The sequence below is a fragment of the Acanthopagrus latus genome, chromosome 5 (genome assembly GCF_904848185.1).
Source record: "Acanthopagrus latus isolate v.2019 chromosome 5, fAcaLat1.1, whole genome shotgun sequence".
In the NCBI taxonomy this organism is placed as follows: domain Eukaryota; kingdom Metazoa; phylum Chordata; class Actinopteri; order Spariformes; family Sparidae; genus Acanthopagrus; species Acanthopagrus latus.
In genome coordinates, this window is record NC_051043.1 from 15,220,628 (window position 1) to 15,239,154 (window position 18,527).

General features: G+C 41.3%; 1 protein-coding gene across 2 annotated transcripts in view; it reads right to left on the reverse strand.

The window, feature by feature from the left end:
• Window positions 1-502: 502 nt before the first annotated feature.
• antxr2a (ANTXR cell adhesion molecule 2a) overlaps window positions 503-18,527 on the reverse strand; it is a 76,165-nt gene continuing 58,140 nt past the window's right edge. For both annotated transcript variants that reach the window (XM_037098112.1, XM_037098114.1), the window contains one exon: window positions 503-3,266. In XM_037098112.1, coding sequence (XP_036954007.1) covers window positions 3,228-3,266 — 39 coding nt within the window. In that variant the 3' untranslated portion in view covers window positions 503-3,227. The remainder of the gene's footprint in view (window positions 3,267-18,527) is intronic.

An 18,527-nucleotide genomic window follows, 5' to 3' on the forward strand; every position in this document is an offset into this window, starting at 1 on the left:
CTCAAACAAGGAGGCATCACTTTCCCTCTGTCACTTCCAACATAGAGGAGGGGTTACCGCATGTATACAGACACACACTGACCCACACACGCACACACACACACACACACCTCCGCTGGCATCTTGTCACAGCATGCAAATGTGGACAAAGCAGAAGGTGTATGAGCGCATATTTTTACTAAATGCAAGACCTCATTTTTGGGGCGTTGAAGACCTTGAAGGGATTCTGAATGTGTGTGTGTGTGTGTGTGTGTGTGTGTGCGATGCCTCCGGTGACTGACTTCACAGGGGGAGAGGCTGCACACTGTCCACTCCTCTGTCCACACACACTCTGTATAATCACGTTCCCTGTCGGGCCCTATAAATCTGCAAGGGCCCAATTAAAGATAGCCTTTAGCATGTCCACCCCTACCAGCACACACACACACACACACACACACACACACACACACACACACACACACACACAAACATATAATAAAGAAAGAAAAAACAAAAACACTGTTCGCTTTTCAGTGAATGTATATTTGACACAACAGACTGCAGTGTTAAACAGGAACTGTTTGACTGAAAATAAAAACAGTGTAAAAACTTGTGAAAAAAAAATAAGCTCTTAGCTCTTGCTTAAAAAATGTTTTTGGTATTTTGGCGGCAAATCACACACGTATGTGCAGCTTGTGTAATTTGAACCTGATCTTAAAAGGTGCTACATGAATATAAAAAAGGCAGCATGAAAGACAAAAACTGTACAATTTTAAAGATCATTCAAAGATAAATTACAATTCTTACACCATAAATGAGCTGATAGTAAGCAGAAGGTAGTGCATGCAAATCAAATCAAATCAAATCAAACATTTGACAGAATTGTTGCTAAAAAATCGAAATACATCAGCAATTGTGGTGATCTACAATTTTAAAGCTTGAGTTGTATTTTGAATTGACAAAGTTAAAAAATGTATTCATAGTGAATAAATGGTTTAAAATAATTAAAGTAACTTTTTTTTTACTTTTGCCGTTTGCCTGACATTAAATAACCTCATTAAACAAGTGTAGACATACAAAAATACTTTCTTTTTTGCATCAAAGGCATCCATTTAAAAGAAGGCACAAGGAAATTCAATAGTTGTCTCTTTCTTATGGAAACGAATACTACTGTGTGTGTGATGATGTGTGGAGAGGACGCAGAGGGGACATATGACGTGTGTTTAGCAGGGCGGCTCGTGTTGTGACTGCTATGTAAATATCTCATTAGTTCGGGTTAATAACATTCCTGTGCTCTTGGTTGTAACATAAAAAAGACAAGATCTAAGTGCTAAAATTTCCTCGTCCACCGTCCGTCCAGCAAGAGGCTGATGAGCCTATTAAATGTCAGCCTGCAAAATTATGCAAGAGGCTAAAAGCGTTTAAGTCAGACATAAATACCAGCACACCCCGAGGATTTGATTCAGAATTATTTATGTCCCTCAGATCGGGATGAACGGGAAACAAAAGAATAATTAGACTGGCGTGCCGCGCGCCGCCCCTCTTGCACGCTCTCGTGCCCACCGAATGTGAGACGCTCACCCATAGCCCCTCAAACTTGATGGTTGTTGAACTTATTTTTAGTGTCATTTGATAAGCTTCCCTGCTTGCACAGAGACATCCCACTGACCCAGCCACTGGTCATTGTCTATACCGCTTCCCGTCAAAGCCGGCGCGCTTTGTCAGGTTTCGACTCGAATATCCATTTTGCATCTGAAGTACGGTATCCGAAGTGACTGGATCATTCGAGCCTTTTTCTTCAGCTGCTGCCCCCTTTCCTCCCCCACAGTGTTTCCGCTCACACTAACATCATTTGGGATTGGCGTCATGACAGCGCGCTTGAGATATCCACCATATATCTAAGTATATATCCCCTGCTTTTTGGGGTGAGGGAGTTGGGGGTGGAGGGGTGGACATAATTTCTGGAAATGAACAATACTTATCCGTCCATCGCATCCGTTACTTTAGGTTTACGTTTTGGACGCGTCGCACCGTCACCGTGGCGCGGTGTCCTCTTTTTTGCTGTGAATAAAGCGGTAATAGGTCATTCAATGTCAAAAGGCATAAAAAAGAGACAGCCAAGTCTTCACAGGCTGCTGCTTGCTGTAGCCTTTAATTATTTTAATTAAACTTTGATATTCTGGTGCTGGAGGAACTAGTGAGTTGTGACGCAGACAGAAAGCCCTTGGAGGATTGAGACGGTGGGCAGAGGAGCGCCAACACGGCTGTATCTATATCTTAAAAGTCTTAACTGATAGGCCTGTTTATGGGCTGTGATGCGCTACGCCTTGCTGAGCAGAGAGCAGACTGCACTGAAAACAGGGGCAAAAAACACCAAGCGCCATGTCAAGGTCTTAAAGGCATCAATCCCTCAAACCTAGCTGGAGATCATCGTGGTCAGGAGGCTGTCCTGCGGTCGAATAACGCTCTATTAATTTTCTTGTCCCCAGTGCATATTGAAAGGAAGGTGTCTTTAAAAAAAAAAAAAAAAACTACAGGCAAAGTCTTGGTGCCTTCCAATACCTTGGGGCATCCTGTCTACAATTTGTCATGCGTGTGCACTTCTCAGTGTTAAAATGACAAGATAAGCCAGTCAAAGGGCAGCCGCCAGGCATCCAGCACTGCTGAAGTTGGAGAGGACTCGTGATGAGACATTGCCAAAAGGCAACGGACTTCTGCACTTGTGAGGCCCACTGGGATTATTCCGACTTCCACGCCAAAGGCAAACAGCCCCTTTCTCCTTGTTTTTTTTTCTATCTTTCTCTTTTTTTCTTTTTAGATAGCTTCCGTCTGTGTCCATGAAATGAGATTTTTTTCACAGAAGGCACAATATGGTCAGAATATGTTAAGCCTTTGGTGTGCACGAAAAGCTAACCGACTCTGAGTGCTAAGTTCTGGGGCGCCCTGTGCTTCTGCACAAGTTTTTTTTTTTTTCTTTCTTAATTGACAAAATATTTGGTAATGGAAAAAGGCAACAAATAATTTAATGAATAAGAGTTAATATAAACATTTCACCCTGCGTACTTCAAACGGGTGAAGGGCAAGAGAACCAGCAGGGAAACTTTGTGCAGAAAGTAGAGCGGAGTGAGCAGATAGTGGTTTCAGCTGAAGGATTACAGACTTTCAAAAAAAAAAAAAAACCTGAAATTCTCCTCTTGTCCACAGCAATCAGCACATGTTGGGTTTCACACAGTCGTACTTCTCTTCTACTGATGCTGCACACGGCTGAAATTAATACACCGACCCTGAAAGCACAGAAAAAAATAAAATAATGAACTTTCATAACTAAGAACCATGTCATAATTTACTGCAGTTTTCCTAAAAAAAATATTTTCTTCATATTTAGCATCTTATAATTTTCTTATTACCTCATTCACATAAAAACTACCTTACATAAACCAAATTAAAATAAAGTAAAAATAAATAAAAGATATGATGTAAATACATATATTATTATTATTATTATTATTATTATTAGTAGTAGTAGTAGTAGTAGTAGTAGTAGTAGTAGTAGTAGTACATTTCTTCCAATACATGCCAACACATCAAGAAATCGCATGAAGGGAGGTGTGTAATAATAAGCATAGAGTGAATACAGATCAATTAATAACAGTATAATTTAAGGACAAATGAAGATCATCAACATTCCAATGAGCAGACATTGCATTCAAACACAAGCAACTGATGAACCAGCAGCAGACACTCCTGTTCCCCCACCACACTGAAGATACTGACAAAAAAACCCATTTTACTGTAGCCACTCTGTGCCTGGTCTAACCCAACGTGTGTGTGTGTGTGTGTGTGTGTGTGTGTGTGTGTGTGTGTGTGTGTGTGTGTGTGTCTGTGTGTGCACGTGTCCAGGCAGCTGTCTGAGCCTCTCAGTGCAGCAGCAGCAGCCTGTTCACCGACAGTAGGCCGACTGGCACCAAGAGGGAGCTCTCGCACAGCGAATCCTCAACAGCCAGCAAGCCTCCGACCTCACACTCACACGCGACTCTGACTCTCTGTACCTCCATCCGGTGTGTTTACATGTGCTCACTGTAACCTCATTACGACATCGTAAAGGTAGTCATTAGTCCTTGTTGGAAATTTGTCCCCTGCATCCTTTGACTGGTTATAAATATTTACTGGGCAGCAACAGTGTAACAAACAAGGGCTAGCTCATATCTGCAAACAGTGTCTGGGTCAACAGCATAAGCAGCATTATTCCTAAAGGAGAGATCCAACAGAAAATAGAAAACCTCACAATTTCAAACTTCATAGTAATCCATCGATCCATGCACATGACCAGTGCAATGAGGGTGATTGGAATGTTGTTTGCAAGACTCAAAGCAGTGAAAAATGACTCAACACGTACAACACAAACAAAGCCCCAGCTGTGCCTGATGATCCACAGACCTCACTGTAAACTCTCTCTACTGGGACAATTTCTTGGTTAAAGAGTGGTTCTTTAAAAGTCTAAAATCTAAAGTGATAAGTGAGGTGCTTTCTTGTTCTTGAACCTCTTCTTTAAAATACGACAAGCGTGTCCTTGAGGAAAGTCACTCAATCATGGGGTGAAAGCTCAAAAACAAAAAGCCAGAGCAGGTCAAAAGTTTAAAGACACAGCGTCAACAGAGCCACATTATTTGGCCACGTGGATTCATGCCTGAATTACTACCTGCTGTTGAAGGCTTGAGACAGAGAAAGTATCACAGAGAGCCAGGATGATTCTTGTTTCCAAAATAACTGAACCCACTGACACACTGAAATGAATCAGTCTGAATAAGATGGTTTCCACAGCTCGAAAAACTGCCCGCTCACACCACAGAGACTGTCCTCTCACTGTGTGTCTAGTCTAAAAAAACTAAAAGATCAGTGGCAGCTTCATAACACAAACCAGGTCTCTTGTACAAAATAAACCTTTCATAGAATACAAACAGGCAAAAAAAAACCTCAAACAGAAACATGATCACTGTACAGTGACAAACTGCATGTACAGTAAAAACATAACGGCACGTGAGTATGTCCTACCTGAACCTGGCTTCTTATGTGAATGTACTCTGGTCTCCTCTCCCTCTCGCTGTGCCTCCTGCTCTCTGGATTACCAGACTGATTAGTTCTTATTGTCCAGACCTGATCTCCAAATGTTTGGACAAGTGTGAGCGTTTGCTTATCGACTGCATTGGTTGTCATAGTAATAACACAGGCTATGGGACTGTACGGATGTGTTTCCTGTCCAGCAAGAGCAGCAACATAACACAAAAGTATAGCTGTTTGCTCTGACATCACAGTGCAGGACATACTGGCTGTTGCTGTATCTTTTGTCCCAACAGGTGTTGACAGCACATTTAATGGGTTGATATGGTCTTGGTTGACAAAGACATTTCTATACTTTTTTTTTACTTTTTGGGGAAAATTCGTATTTTGTCATGAACAGTTACTGAAAATACTACACTGATAAAAGAGCAATCTCAAAATACCAAAAATTTCATAAATTTTGTATGCTTTGATTCTCCCTGAAGAGAAGAATAAATAAAAAAATGGGCGGAAAAAAAACATTTAGAGATCAATTTTGGTTGTAATTTCCAGACCAGGAAATGTTTGACTGCAAAGTTTTGAATGGCACAGAGTTTTGAGTTTAAAAGACCTGATTCACTGAATTGGCATTACAACGTGTGTACATATTTGAATTGCACATCTCTGCCTTTTCTCTGTTTGAGAACAGAAAAGCACATTCTTGCACATGCATGCCTCACACAGTCCAGGTGGCTGCTTCCCATTGAGGTATTACGGAGAGAGATGACCAGGACGTTGGCTCCTGAGCTGCAGGGTGAACACAGAAGTCAGCAGCCAGTTCCTCTGGTGTGGGAGCTCTTACTGTATCTGCACTACAGTCTGGCTCCGGAGCAGAAGTGTGCACGGACCGACTGTGACGAGGGCTTTAGACAAGCTGGAGAATCCTCCATTTCTCATTATTTGGCAGGGCTGGTGGGTGTTTGGTGGAGGGGTGGGGGATACGCTCCATCTCTGCATGGTAAGCCCCTCGACGTGTACCCTCTGCAACTAATCTCACACAGTCAACAAATAAGGCACATCAGATGCTGTTTTGGCCGCGGCCATCAGAGCGGCTAAGTTCAGTGGATTTTACGGGTTTTACGGTGCAGGGGCTCGGTGAGGGAAGAAGTGCTCTCTGCGGCAGCAGAATGGCAGGCGAAGCAGGGGGATCTGGTGCGAGGGCGAAGCAGGTGCAGCACAATACGGTCAAACCCATTCCAGCTCCCCTGTTCCCGGATGAGCGGGGCCTGACTTGGCAGGGAGTGCCGCCTTGTAACTGGGCCATGTTGGAGAGATGGAGGCCCACCTGTGCCACCCGGAGCGGCAGAACAATAGTCTGAATATGTCAGCATGAAATGTCAGTGAAATCTCATCAGACGGATGGGAGCGTGACTGCAGATAGACGGGTGGATGAGTCAGGTGGAGAGATGGAGAGGTGAAGAGACAAGAGGAGGGGGCGAGGCGGAGGGGTCAGAGAGAGGCATTGACTTTCCAAATGAAGACTGTGATTAATAAGGTTCATTACTGACACTCCAGTGACGTTCTATTGAAATAAATGAGAATATGTAGGATAGGTATGAAAATCATTGCCTAAACTAATGATTACCATCCGACATTTTATAAGTTATTCTTAGGTGTTTAAAATGACTGAAAATACAGTAATGTACAGTTTTAACCTTAAAATCTCGTGGGGTTTTTTTTGTCAAAAAAAAAAAATGTTTGCAAAATTTTCAGCATGCAACGTTTTGAGGTGGGCAAAAGCTGTGAAATGTCCCTGATGAAGCTGGAACATACTGCACAAATATTTTTGCATTTTTACTTGATGAACTACTTGAAATGATTAATCACTCATCAAAGATATGGATATATTTCCTCATCAATTTACTGACTGCTAACTGCAACACCAATGAAAACATTTTGAGCAAGAACAAAGAGTTAAAATGCTGCCAAAAATTACAGGATTCTTGCATATTTCAAATTATGTTCTCTTATATCATCAATAATCTCAGCAACTGAAAATGATCTTCTCAAGTCCCAGCACCATCCTGTGCTGAATACTTCACTTAGAAGAGTTTTAGCCACCTACACTCAAGTCTTGTTAACGGGAACCCTCGCTGCGTGTTGACAGGAGCTGCAGAGGTCCACATTTGCCCAGTCCTCAGACAACATGTTTGTGACTCGGACTGTTGGCTTGTAACTTGAGGCAGAGCTCCAGAAGTGAAGTGGAGAGAGTGTGAGTGTATGTGTGTGATTTTGATTCTCATCTCTCGCAGTGTTTCGCACCCTGAGCAGCTTGAGTCCCCCAGAGCTGCAACTCTCTGAGGAGCTCCGCAGCACGACGCTGCGAGATTCAGAAAGCAGACAGAAGCAACTTCAAGCTCAGACCAAACTCTGTGCTATTTAATGCTTTTTTGGGCTCTTGACACAAGAAAATACTACACGGAGATTTTAAATAATTATCATTCTTGTCATAATAGTGTTTGGGAAAGTTTCTGGGAAATTATCGATGATACTGGGGAATATTTTTGTTTCTAGTGGCTGAACTGTCTGCAAATTGATGGCCGACTGTGCAGCCCTGTTATTTGTATACGTCGTATAAATCATATTGACATTGTTTACAACTCGTATCAAATCACTTTTACATTACATGTATACTAGCGGACCATCACGTCCGGTAGTAGAGGGGATGGTGCTGGAGTGACAGCTGATGGCTGCCAAGCCAAAGATCACTGTTTGAGATGGTGTCATGACATTTTTAGCGTGAAACCACTGGCCAATCTCAGGCAGACGTCGGGACAATATCCAGCTGTGTTTGTGGCAACAGAATGAGGTCACTGAAATCAAAATTCAAGATATTTTCAAAAAAAATCCAAGATCATTAGCACAGCATTGTCTCAACATAAAATCAAAAGTTTTTGTCATTAATGTTTCAACATATCAGTGCAGAAATGTCAACTGCAACCATTTATTCTGATGATTTATTTAGCCTGGGTGGGGTTTTAAGACCTATTAAGACCTATAATTATAATTATATACTGAACATCTGGTTACAATTTAGCTCCCTAACCTCAATAACGAGTATTTATCCATTCTGCATAACATTTCTAGGGAGATGACGATGCCTGCTCTCTTTATTCAATGTCCAAGAAAGGTGATGTTATAGGTCTGTAAGTCCACTTCCCATTTCCTGGCTAAAGACAGGACCTTGGATAAATTCACTTGAGCCAACAATGGCTGGATGGTTGTGTAAACTCTTCATAAAATGTCATACAAACGCAGGAAATGCTGTCTGGCCTCATGGTTTTAATTGTATGCAAACAATCATTCACGTACTCAAATTACCAAACATAGAGTATGTTTCTATTGTTGGCATGGATACCATTGAAGAGGAAATTTGAAGCATTTCAAATGTTTGTGCTGACATCTCCAGAGTTCAAGAAAAGCTTTTAGTGGGCAGGCTCAGCTGTAGGTTGCAACTGGACACATATTCCAACTCCGAAGAAATGGAAAGTAAACAGTTGAATCCATTCATTGTGGCAGGTTTTGAATTGAGAGTTTTTGTACAGCTGCTCCATGGTGGATGGTGCCCAAAGTGTCGGTTCACCTTAACAACCCGAACTTCAACACATTTATAAAACTTGGGTATGACATTTCTTGCATGGTAGGATCTGATCCAGAGCGTGACTCAGGCCCTGGAAGTTACACCCATGCGTGTTTCTTCCTTTGCTTTCTTTCTCTAATTTAGGAAATAATCTAGACATCTTCTGTGATCTGTAAATTAAACAAAACTACAACTGAAAAATTAAGTCGCCATGTGTTTGTCTCTTCGTGATGCTCGGAACCAGTTCGAAACGAATCTCCTCAACATTTTTGGGAGACAAACAACAGGAAATAAACACAGCTGATGGTGAGTTAGCTCTCTTCCAAATGTTTGTATTGGATTGTCTTATTAATTGATTGTATAGTTTGTCCCATTTATGATATCATAGTCGACAAAAAGATGCATGAAAGAAGGCATCCATTTAGGTTACAGAACGAATCTCCCATCTGGACTGTAGTGTGAAAACACTTGCAAGCATGAGAGTTGTAATCCAGTTGCAAGATGCTTATTTTGCAGTGATAAGCTACAGGCTTTGAAAGATTTTATTACCAGAACAGAGACTTTTTTTCACATTAGAGCTTTGCAGCCTATACAGTAGCTTAGTTAATCAAGGGCTTACTTAATCCAACAGCAACAGGACGACTGCAATACTCATCACATTACTCTAACGCTTGTTTGTTGTTCTGACAAAATGTTAATGAGCTAAATGGGAAATTTGTACCATAAGAACTCAAATAATTGATGTAGATGCTCCATGTTTTACTGCAGGACTACAGTACCTGCAGTGTGTACTGCTGATGCATGTCCACCTGAAATGGTAAGGAGAAATGTTGCAAGATGATATTACTGCAAGATGGAACATCACCCTTGAACAAAGTGGAGACCTTGTCGTGTCACAATGTTCTACAAGCGTGGTCAACAGTCAATAAGAAACTATTACCCGAGCTGACTTGTGGATCCAACTGGTGCATCACTAGATACACTAATGTGTCAAGGCAGCTGTGGCTCAAGGGTAGAGCCAGCGTCTTGTTGTCGGAAGGCCGCTGGTTCCCCTGGTGTGCATGTCGAAGTGTCTTTGCACAAGATAATGAAACCCAAACGGCAGCTCGCATGGCAGCCATTGCCATCGGTGTTTGAGTGGATTACTGTAAGTCGCTTTGGACAAAAGTTGTACTTGTGGAGTGACATGAAGACATGAATCAGTGGCACAAAAAACTTTGACAGCGGTGAGCGGTCATTATGTTTACTAATACCTGACCCATGCTTTCCACAACCCCGCCCCAAAAACAAATAAAAACAAAAAGTGGATTTGCATAATCACACCCCTGAATAAGCTAAATAAGCAGCAATGGTGCCATTTATGGGTTTTTCTTCAGGGATCATTTCTGTCTTGACTGTCTGGTAACTATGGTGGTTTCTCTTCTAATCCAGGGTTTACCTCCCTGCTGGTACAATCTACAATTAGTATAAAAAAAATGTACTCTTTGAGTAAAAAAAAAAAAGTGTGAACTGTCCGTGCCTGTCGAGCTTCAGCCACCAGACATGTGTTCTGTTTTACTCTGTGCTCTCTGCCACATATTGAACAAATTAAAAGTTCAAGTTGAAGGGAGAAGCACAGCTGCACGGGTACAGAGGAGAGAGCCAGGGTGTGAGCAATCCTCCCTCCACGAGGCTGCTGGCCCTCTTCTCACAGCCCCTCGTCCACACACACACACTGCCCACACAGCGCTGCCATCTGGCCTGCTGGGAAATCAGAGCCACCTGAGACTCGGCCAAATACATGATGCTCGCTGACAACTCGGGCATCTCTTCTCATTGTAAAGAGATGAATAAAGATTATACAAGCACATAAGGTACATGGGAGGACAACATATAAAAAAAAAACAGTTACTCTTTTCACAACTGTGAAGTTAAAGAGAACCTGAAGGTGGCTGGATGAAGTTTTTTCCTGTTCCAAAACAGAAGAGAGTTTCTATCTATACCGTTATGTCCTTTCGTTATTATAAATACGCTGTGTTTACATGTATTGCTAGTGCATAGTGCTATAACACGTAAGAATAAGACTTTTGTAGTCTTTGAGAACTTTGATATATCTTTGTATTTGAACTTTGATAAGCTTCTGTATCCTAGCCAAAATTTAATTAACATCCATGAACAATATTACACCCATTTGCAATTGTTTTCCAAGCCCAGGCACATAAATCAGCAGGTGAAACAGCCTCCACTCTGCTGGTTTCAGGCCTCAACCTCCCTTTGACAACCTCGCTACAGGGATTTGCTCCCATTCAGCCCAAAGAGCACTGGTGGGCTTCAACACTGATGTTGATGGTGTTCATGTTCCACTTCATACCAGTGTGTTGGAAGAGGATGAGGTCAGGGCTCTGTGCAGACCAGTGAGGTTCATCCATAACAAACTGGGAAACCCATTTCTTTATGGAGCTGGCTTGTGCACAGGTGCATTAGCCTGGTGAAGTATGAACAAGACGCACACAAACAGTTGCCACAAGGTTGAAAGCAAACTGTTATCCAAAACTTTGATTTTGATGTTTAAGAGTTACCTTTATATTGAGTTAGGCCATTAAAAAGTGAACAGAGTTGTGAACATACTTTAGGTCATAACGTATGTGACACCTTTAGTCCTAGAGACTCAAGACGGAATCATTTCTGGTGTACCATTAAAAAGTGCTAACGGAGTAATTTACAAAAAGGTAAAATTATTTGTCTCCAACTCGCAGGGAACACCCCTGCTGGTCTAGTGGCCAACAACACAAAAACCCTTGTTCAAATCCAGTCAGACATCAGAACTGGTATCATTTAAATTATGCAAAATCTGGTCAACTAAGGTTAACAAGACTAAATGACTGACCCAGTATCTAGAGTCATCTTTGAGCACTAGTTTAAATTGGAGATGTTTAGTTTGATGCATAGCCCTACCTGTGTTTTGAAGTTTGACTAAACTGAGAACATGTGACTCTGGAGTTAACACCCTTTGAATGATGGGGACACTGAGTGCTGCACAGTCTGATGTGACTTTTAACAGTTAAACTTAGTTTAATACTAGGCTATATCAGTGTAATACAAATATTTAATGTTCATGTCCAGTCAGACAATAACCCTCATACCATCATTCTGAGAGAACAGCAATACCAAACATTTACCATAAAAACTGATGGTGATATGCAGCAAAAATCCACCCTCTGGCAGCATATTTACATCTCAAGCCTTTCAAACAGCCGTGCCGCCTCCAATAGTTTCGGTGTGAGTAAAGTAGTGGTTGATGGGCAATCAAGCTCTGACGGCTACTTGACTGACCCTGGGAGCAGAGAGGGAGTGAGCGACAGCTTGCAGTAAAAAAGTTATGCTAGCAGGCAGCAGCATATGGTCTGCAGACTGTCAGAGTGTCACTGGCTCCCATTTCCTGCAGATAAGAGAATATTTCACTGAGTGGAGAAAAAGAGAAACTGATGTTTAGGGAAGAGGCCAGGTTCTGTGCATTTTCGATTGAGGTTTCCACAGCCATTTGGAAACAATGTTGTTCCAACTTCAGTCCACCTAACTTTAGCTTTTTGGTGAACCAGTCTTTCGTGTATAACCTCTTCTTGTTTGTTCATATCAGTCTTATCTGAATGGAAGCTTACTGAAGTGCTTTTTGACTTTTTTGACAAATTATTTTGGTATGGTAAGGAGAACTGCCTTCCTCCTTACATCTACAAATGCTTGCATTGTCAGGTAAAGGGTTAACCAAGGCAGAGCCAGAATGGCAGCATATTAGTGGTGACAGCATGTTGTCTGCTTTTGCAAAACATGAGTAAAGAGAGATGCTCGCTTGACTTCAGAACATGCCTCAAACACCTACAACATACCTACTTTTATGGTGCATGCTATAGTTGGATCTATAGTATAGGTACAGGTCTAAAACTTAAACTATAAATTCAGCTTCTTTGGGCAAGTTCACTTTAAGTTTGCCCCTGAAAGGTGAGGTTCTACGGCATTAAAATATCCTTGGGGTTTTAGGGCTTACGAGCGTTGCTTAAAGGCACTTCAGAAAGGGAAACGCTTGCCAGCATGTCTTTCGTCTGAGGGCCTACGAGGCCATCTGCTGCGTCATATCATTTGCAAATTTTCTGTTCTGTTTCCTGTCAACCTGTACCTGTTCACTCCAGTCAGTGTAAATAACACTGCCAGCTAAATGTCTAAAAATGAAAAAGCTCTTGACTCTGTATCAGCTGTCTGTTGTTGCAGGGATAAGTGGTATCTCCTGAAGCTTGAAAATGTAGGATGCAGCACTGTAGGTGCAGCTGTTTCCTGCCGGGGCCTCCTGCTTGCTTCAGCCCCCCGTACCCCCCCATCCTCTCTGGTTTTGTCAGAGTAAGTGCACATCATTGGCAGCAAAAAGCTCTGGGCACCGTCCCTCTGGTTGTTCCAGAGAAATGCCAATCGTTTTGGCGTCGACGGGGCCCTCACAGACGGCGCAGGAAGGCACAGATGGCACTAATGGACGAGCAGAATCCAACCGAGGGACCGGGACAGAGCCACACCGGAGCGCCGTCCAAATAACTGTAGTGTGAATGTACTGTATGGCCAACGCGCCGCTCTGCTCTAGCGGGGATGATGCCACAGCAATGCGGCATAAAGAATTTAAAATGATAAAATAATCATAAGAGAGGGAGATCGTGGGAGGATCAGCGTGGAGTGGTGCCAGGAGGATCAGACAGAGGAGAGATTGTTCTTGGGCTGATAGATGCTGAAGTGAGTTAGACAGACCTCATCCAAGTCAACCTACTGCAGCCAGACAACTGGGTTTACAGCTAATGGACTGACTGCGACACTGTCTGTCAAGGAAGAGCCAGTTTATAGACTGCACCTTCCCCTGGTACAATGGTACTTTTATAAAATGTGTGAGCCAGCTGATACTCTGTTTTACGACCTGTGAGGCGTTAGACTTACATTTAGACTTTTTTTTTTTGTCACCCAAAATCTTTCCCTCCATTTCCCACGTGATGCCCACATGCAGCAGATCTTAACATTTGTTGTGCAAAGCATTGACAAAAAACATTACCGTGTGCACCACTCTCATTTTTAGCTCGTAGTGCTAAGCAGATGCTTGTAGGAAGAACTAGTCACAGCTTTAAGTGGTGCTAAGAGGCCTCTGAAAACCTGTTTGGAGCTCTGTGTTCTTTTGATAAAAGTTTAAATACTTCTGAAGGGTCACGGCACCTTAAGTTTGAGCCTTTTTCAGCCAACTCTGTGGTTTCTAAAAATGCAAGCGGTCTTATGAGCTGAGAGAAAAAGCAGATAGGTGGGCAGATTGGAAGAAATTGTAGCATGACATTTTTAAATTCTGCAAACCACCAAAACAGCACTATATGGATAAAAGTATTTGAGGCGCTAGTTGGCAACAGATAATACAGTTAAACAAAGATGACACAAGTAAGATGCTAAGTTATAGTTCACTTTGGATGAAAACATGCAAACTCCAGCGTCACCCGAGTTCCACTAAAAGAAAAAAGAAAAACAGGCCAGTTCAGCACTGGACACACAGCTGCTCAGTGTCCCAAAAGCTCAGATCTGCCGTACAACACGCTCAGACAGCATGTGCAGCCCTTCTGAACAGGGATTCCAAAAGCAAACCACAAATAAAGAGGGGGCCATTTGTTAATTTTGTCTTCTGTGTGCCACAGCGTATCAGCGTCCGCAGAGAGCCGGTGGGCTCATCTGTACTTTTAAATTACGTGTCATCGCCACAGCCGTTCTCCCAGTGAGGCCAGGAGAGACGCCACAAACACTCAGAACTGCACTCAAAACATAAGCTCACATCATGTCTCCGGGCCACGGCCCTATCAACAAACATCTTCTTGTATTTGGCTAAATAAAAAGTCTGTGTAATATTTGCCTATTAATACTACACCGTAAAAAATGTGTCTTTTATGCTAAATGGAATGAACCCTGCTGTTGCTTAAACCTGAGGGTTTTTAGAGGCACACACACACACACACACAAACAGGACCAATGATCGAATATGTATTAGCATGACTTCAGTGTGTCGTTCACAGACACAAAACAGAATTTATCCCCTGTAGCAAACAATTCCATCACTGCAGATGTTAGAAGAGGTGTAGGGGATGGATGAAGAAGCACTTCACATGTGCATATAAGATGCACAACATTCCCTTTCTGATCAGGTGCAACTTCTTTTAACATTGCAGTGATATTTGCTGTCTGATTGTGAAACAGTAGTGACGACTTGCACGGACTGACTGCTGCAGCACTTTCTCTGTAACACCAAATCGCACTAAGGTTGTCCCTCTTCTGATAGTCAATATTACAGGAAGTCCTGAGTGATGTATCTTTTCTCACTGCTGCAAAATGTATTAGATTTGAGAACTGTATTCTAAAAATAAAATAAAATAAATCTACTTACAGCTTACTGGCACTATGAGGTGGCAGCTTTCTACCACTTTCTTACCTTAAATCTGCATCAACAGCGACAAATGACATATTAAAGGGGGGAAACATTCACCAGGTAAAAGAAATGCATTTAAAAAGCAATATGTAACTTTATAAAGTGCTGAGTTGATTGAAAAGGTGATGTTTATTTTTTTACGCACAGTGACATATTAAGAGAATTTAAGTTTTTTGTTTTACCTCACAAGACTTGACAGTACAATGTGGCTAATTGCTTACAGTCACAATTCTGATGTGATAAGGAATCATTACAACTTTTCAGTAAAGTGCTCTTTCACTCACGACTCCTGCGTTATTTCAGCAAGTGCAACTAGTGCTTCAGTTGAACTGTCTGACCTGTAATTACAGTACACTGTTTTAATGAGTCCCTTCAAAATCAGCAAGCCTTTACTGTCTGCATCTACAATCAGATGGCCTATAATATTACTCATTCCTTCCTATTTTAAGACTTGAAGGGATTTTTTTTCTCCAAAAAATAAATATGCTGGGTATCCATTTGGTCTAAACTTTGTTGCCTTAAATTCATCTGTCAATATTTCAAAAACACAGATGATTCAATCTTCACAAACCTATTTGTAAACAAAGGTTTTAAGATGACTCATTAACAGCAATGTGCTTTACTTCCATGCCAGTCGTGTTTTTGTCAGAGTAGGCAGATATATTTTCAAGAGCTGAAGATCGCATTTTGGAATGAAACTCTTTGATTGGCCTCAATTTTTGGACAGTGTCCCTTTAATGTGTGTAAATGTGAGAGTGGGTGTGTGTTACTACTCCGGTTCCCTGCATGGTTCCCCCTCTTCCCCCTCCACCAGCGGCATGCTGGACGGGGTCACATGTGATCTGCTCTTAGCAGAGATGCAGGCCATGCGACAGGGAGGGCCAGTAATTGGAGTGAGCTGTCAAGACGGGGCGGTGTGTTTGTGTGTGTGTGTGTTGTGCACGTGCCAGAGAGGCTGCCCTCCTACAGGGTGGCACATATTAAAGTCCCTGATGAGACTAATGCAGGAGGAAATGGGTTTGGCGTTGCGCCCGGTCGAGAGGTGAAAAGGGAGCCTGGTCTGGGTCAACCATGACCTGAAATGAATCTGGAGCAAAAGCGAGAAAAAAAAAAAAAAACGAAGACAATTTCGATGTGTCTTTTGTGTGTGAAATCCTGAATTGTTAATTTTTGTAATTGTTCCTCTCGATTTGATTTGCAATGAATATTCATATTTTACCAAGATATTCTTAAAAAAAAAAAAAAAGAAAAGAAAAAAAATTCTGTTCCCCAAATCTAAAAAAGCAACATCTCATATTTGTATCATTACTGAATCATTGATCCTTCAGACGCAATTAGCGAGAGAGAGATCACAGCCCCGGATTCTCTTTCTCTTTCTCTTTAAAGAGTTAATCAACAAATTAAAGATGCAGATTTGCAGCTAATGACGAGCCGACGTGAACTGCCAAAAAACATGCAACGCTTTCCTGCAGTTGACATGATTAACAACAATTACAAAAAAAGGTAAAACAAAGGAATTAATGGAAAATGGTGTCTAATCAAAGACACAAAGGACATAATTGCGCTGTGTGTTGATGAATTAATTATTATTAGTCTCTCTGACAATTCTGGTTTATTTTATCTTTGCCAGTACATGAACATCTGTAGCTGCCTTATTAGTGTTTCGCTCTGACAGACAAAAAAGTTGCTTGTGGAACACATCAAGTCTTTGTGAATTGTTTAACCAATTAGTCTGCCTGATTTGGGGGATTGAAGGTTTTTGCCTTTATTTTGTCTTTCAATAATTAGAATAATCCCTGTTTATTCTTGTTCTAAAGTAAACTGATGCTAATTTTCATTTTTCATCATGAAATGTAAGATTTTAAAATGTGTGGATGTGAGGTAAGGTATTAACATCCCATCACTTTCACTCACGTCCTGGTATCAGTGTGAATAATCTTGAAAATGACTGAATCACACTCATCTTAAAATTAACACTATTGCCTAATTATGTTTTGACCTACAAGTTAGATTTCGTCATTTGAAAAGACAATTTCTTTTAACCTTTTAAATGAAATGTATTAAACAGATAAAAGAAGCAAAAAGTTTGAGGCAAAACACACAATTAACTTCAGAAAAATGACCAAATACTTTGTATTTTGTTAGAGCATTTTTAACATCCACTCTGTGTTGTTGTGCTGAATATTCCAAAGCTGTTCTGCTTATTTAGCAGAGCTCATTGTTGATTTACACTAAAGGTTCTGTGTTCATAATTCACAACCAAAAACTGTCTCCATGTTCAAAGTTAAATCTGATTTTACAGCAAAAATTCCAGCTTTAAATCTCAACAGGAGAAAAGTTGTTATTTATGAGGCTGTAAACTAACAGGGTGGAAACAGAAGCAAGCGGCGGCGGTGGCGGCGGCCTGCTACGCTGGGTGGAAAGGCTCGGTGATAAAGCATCTTGTTAGCTCTACTGAGGAAAATATGCTTATCAAGCCGCATGGTAATACAAGCAGTAAATAATGTGATCATCGGCCAGCGATGCTGGAAATATAACAGCGTGAAGGAGCCTGAAGCCACGCTGACTACAGGGAGGGTGTTGTGTGTGTGTGTTTTTTTTAAACATGGGCTACAAACTGTGAGAACTGGGTTAATGTGACCTGAGCAGTGAAGACATTAGCAGCAACACACACTGGGTGGACCGACAACAGGCATTTTACCAAACACACACACAAACACAGGGGCTCACAAAACCTCAGACAGCTGTGTAAAGGCAAGGTACATGAATAACATGTAAAGTGATAAATCAGTGCACAAGACAAACGATAAACAGATTATTAAGTCAGTTTTAATGGATGTCTGCTACTGGACAGAATTAACATTCAGGTTTTGTGCTGCTTTCAGGAGGAACTGAAACTGCAAAGAGAGCGAAAATGAATAAAATAATGCACAGGTTTGGTTCCAATATGTAATTTTTTAAACTGAATTATCTGATCTTCACTTGTGGGACACATTTGGAACGTATGCATGTTTTGTCTAATGACAAAGCAATTTTGTCCAAATTAATAATTTAGAAAAAGGTGTAACCAACTAACTTGCAACGTGTAAGTGGGAAAAAATTAATTTAAATGTATATTTCCTGTTTTATTAGGGGATGCAAAATGTGTTAATTTGAACACATTTAGAGAGATTACTTTTTCTTCTCTTTTAATTCAAAATATATGTGGACATCAAGCTGGATTAAAATAAATTCTTGACTATTAGGAAGCAGAAAAAACAATCTTACAGAAACACAAGACTACTGCACCACTAACTTACTCTGTTTTAGGCTGTTTTAGATGAAATTGCTAATGTGGTGGCTAACTGCCTACTTCAACATTCAATGTATATTATTCCCTCTTCAGTCTTTAGCCACAAGTTGCTA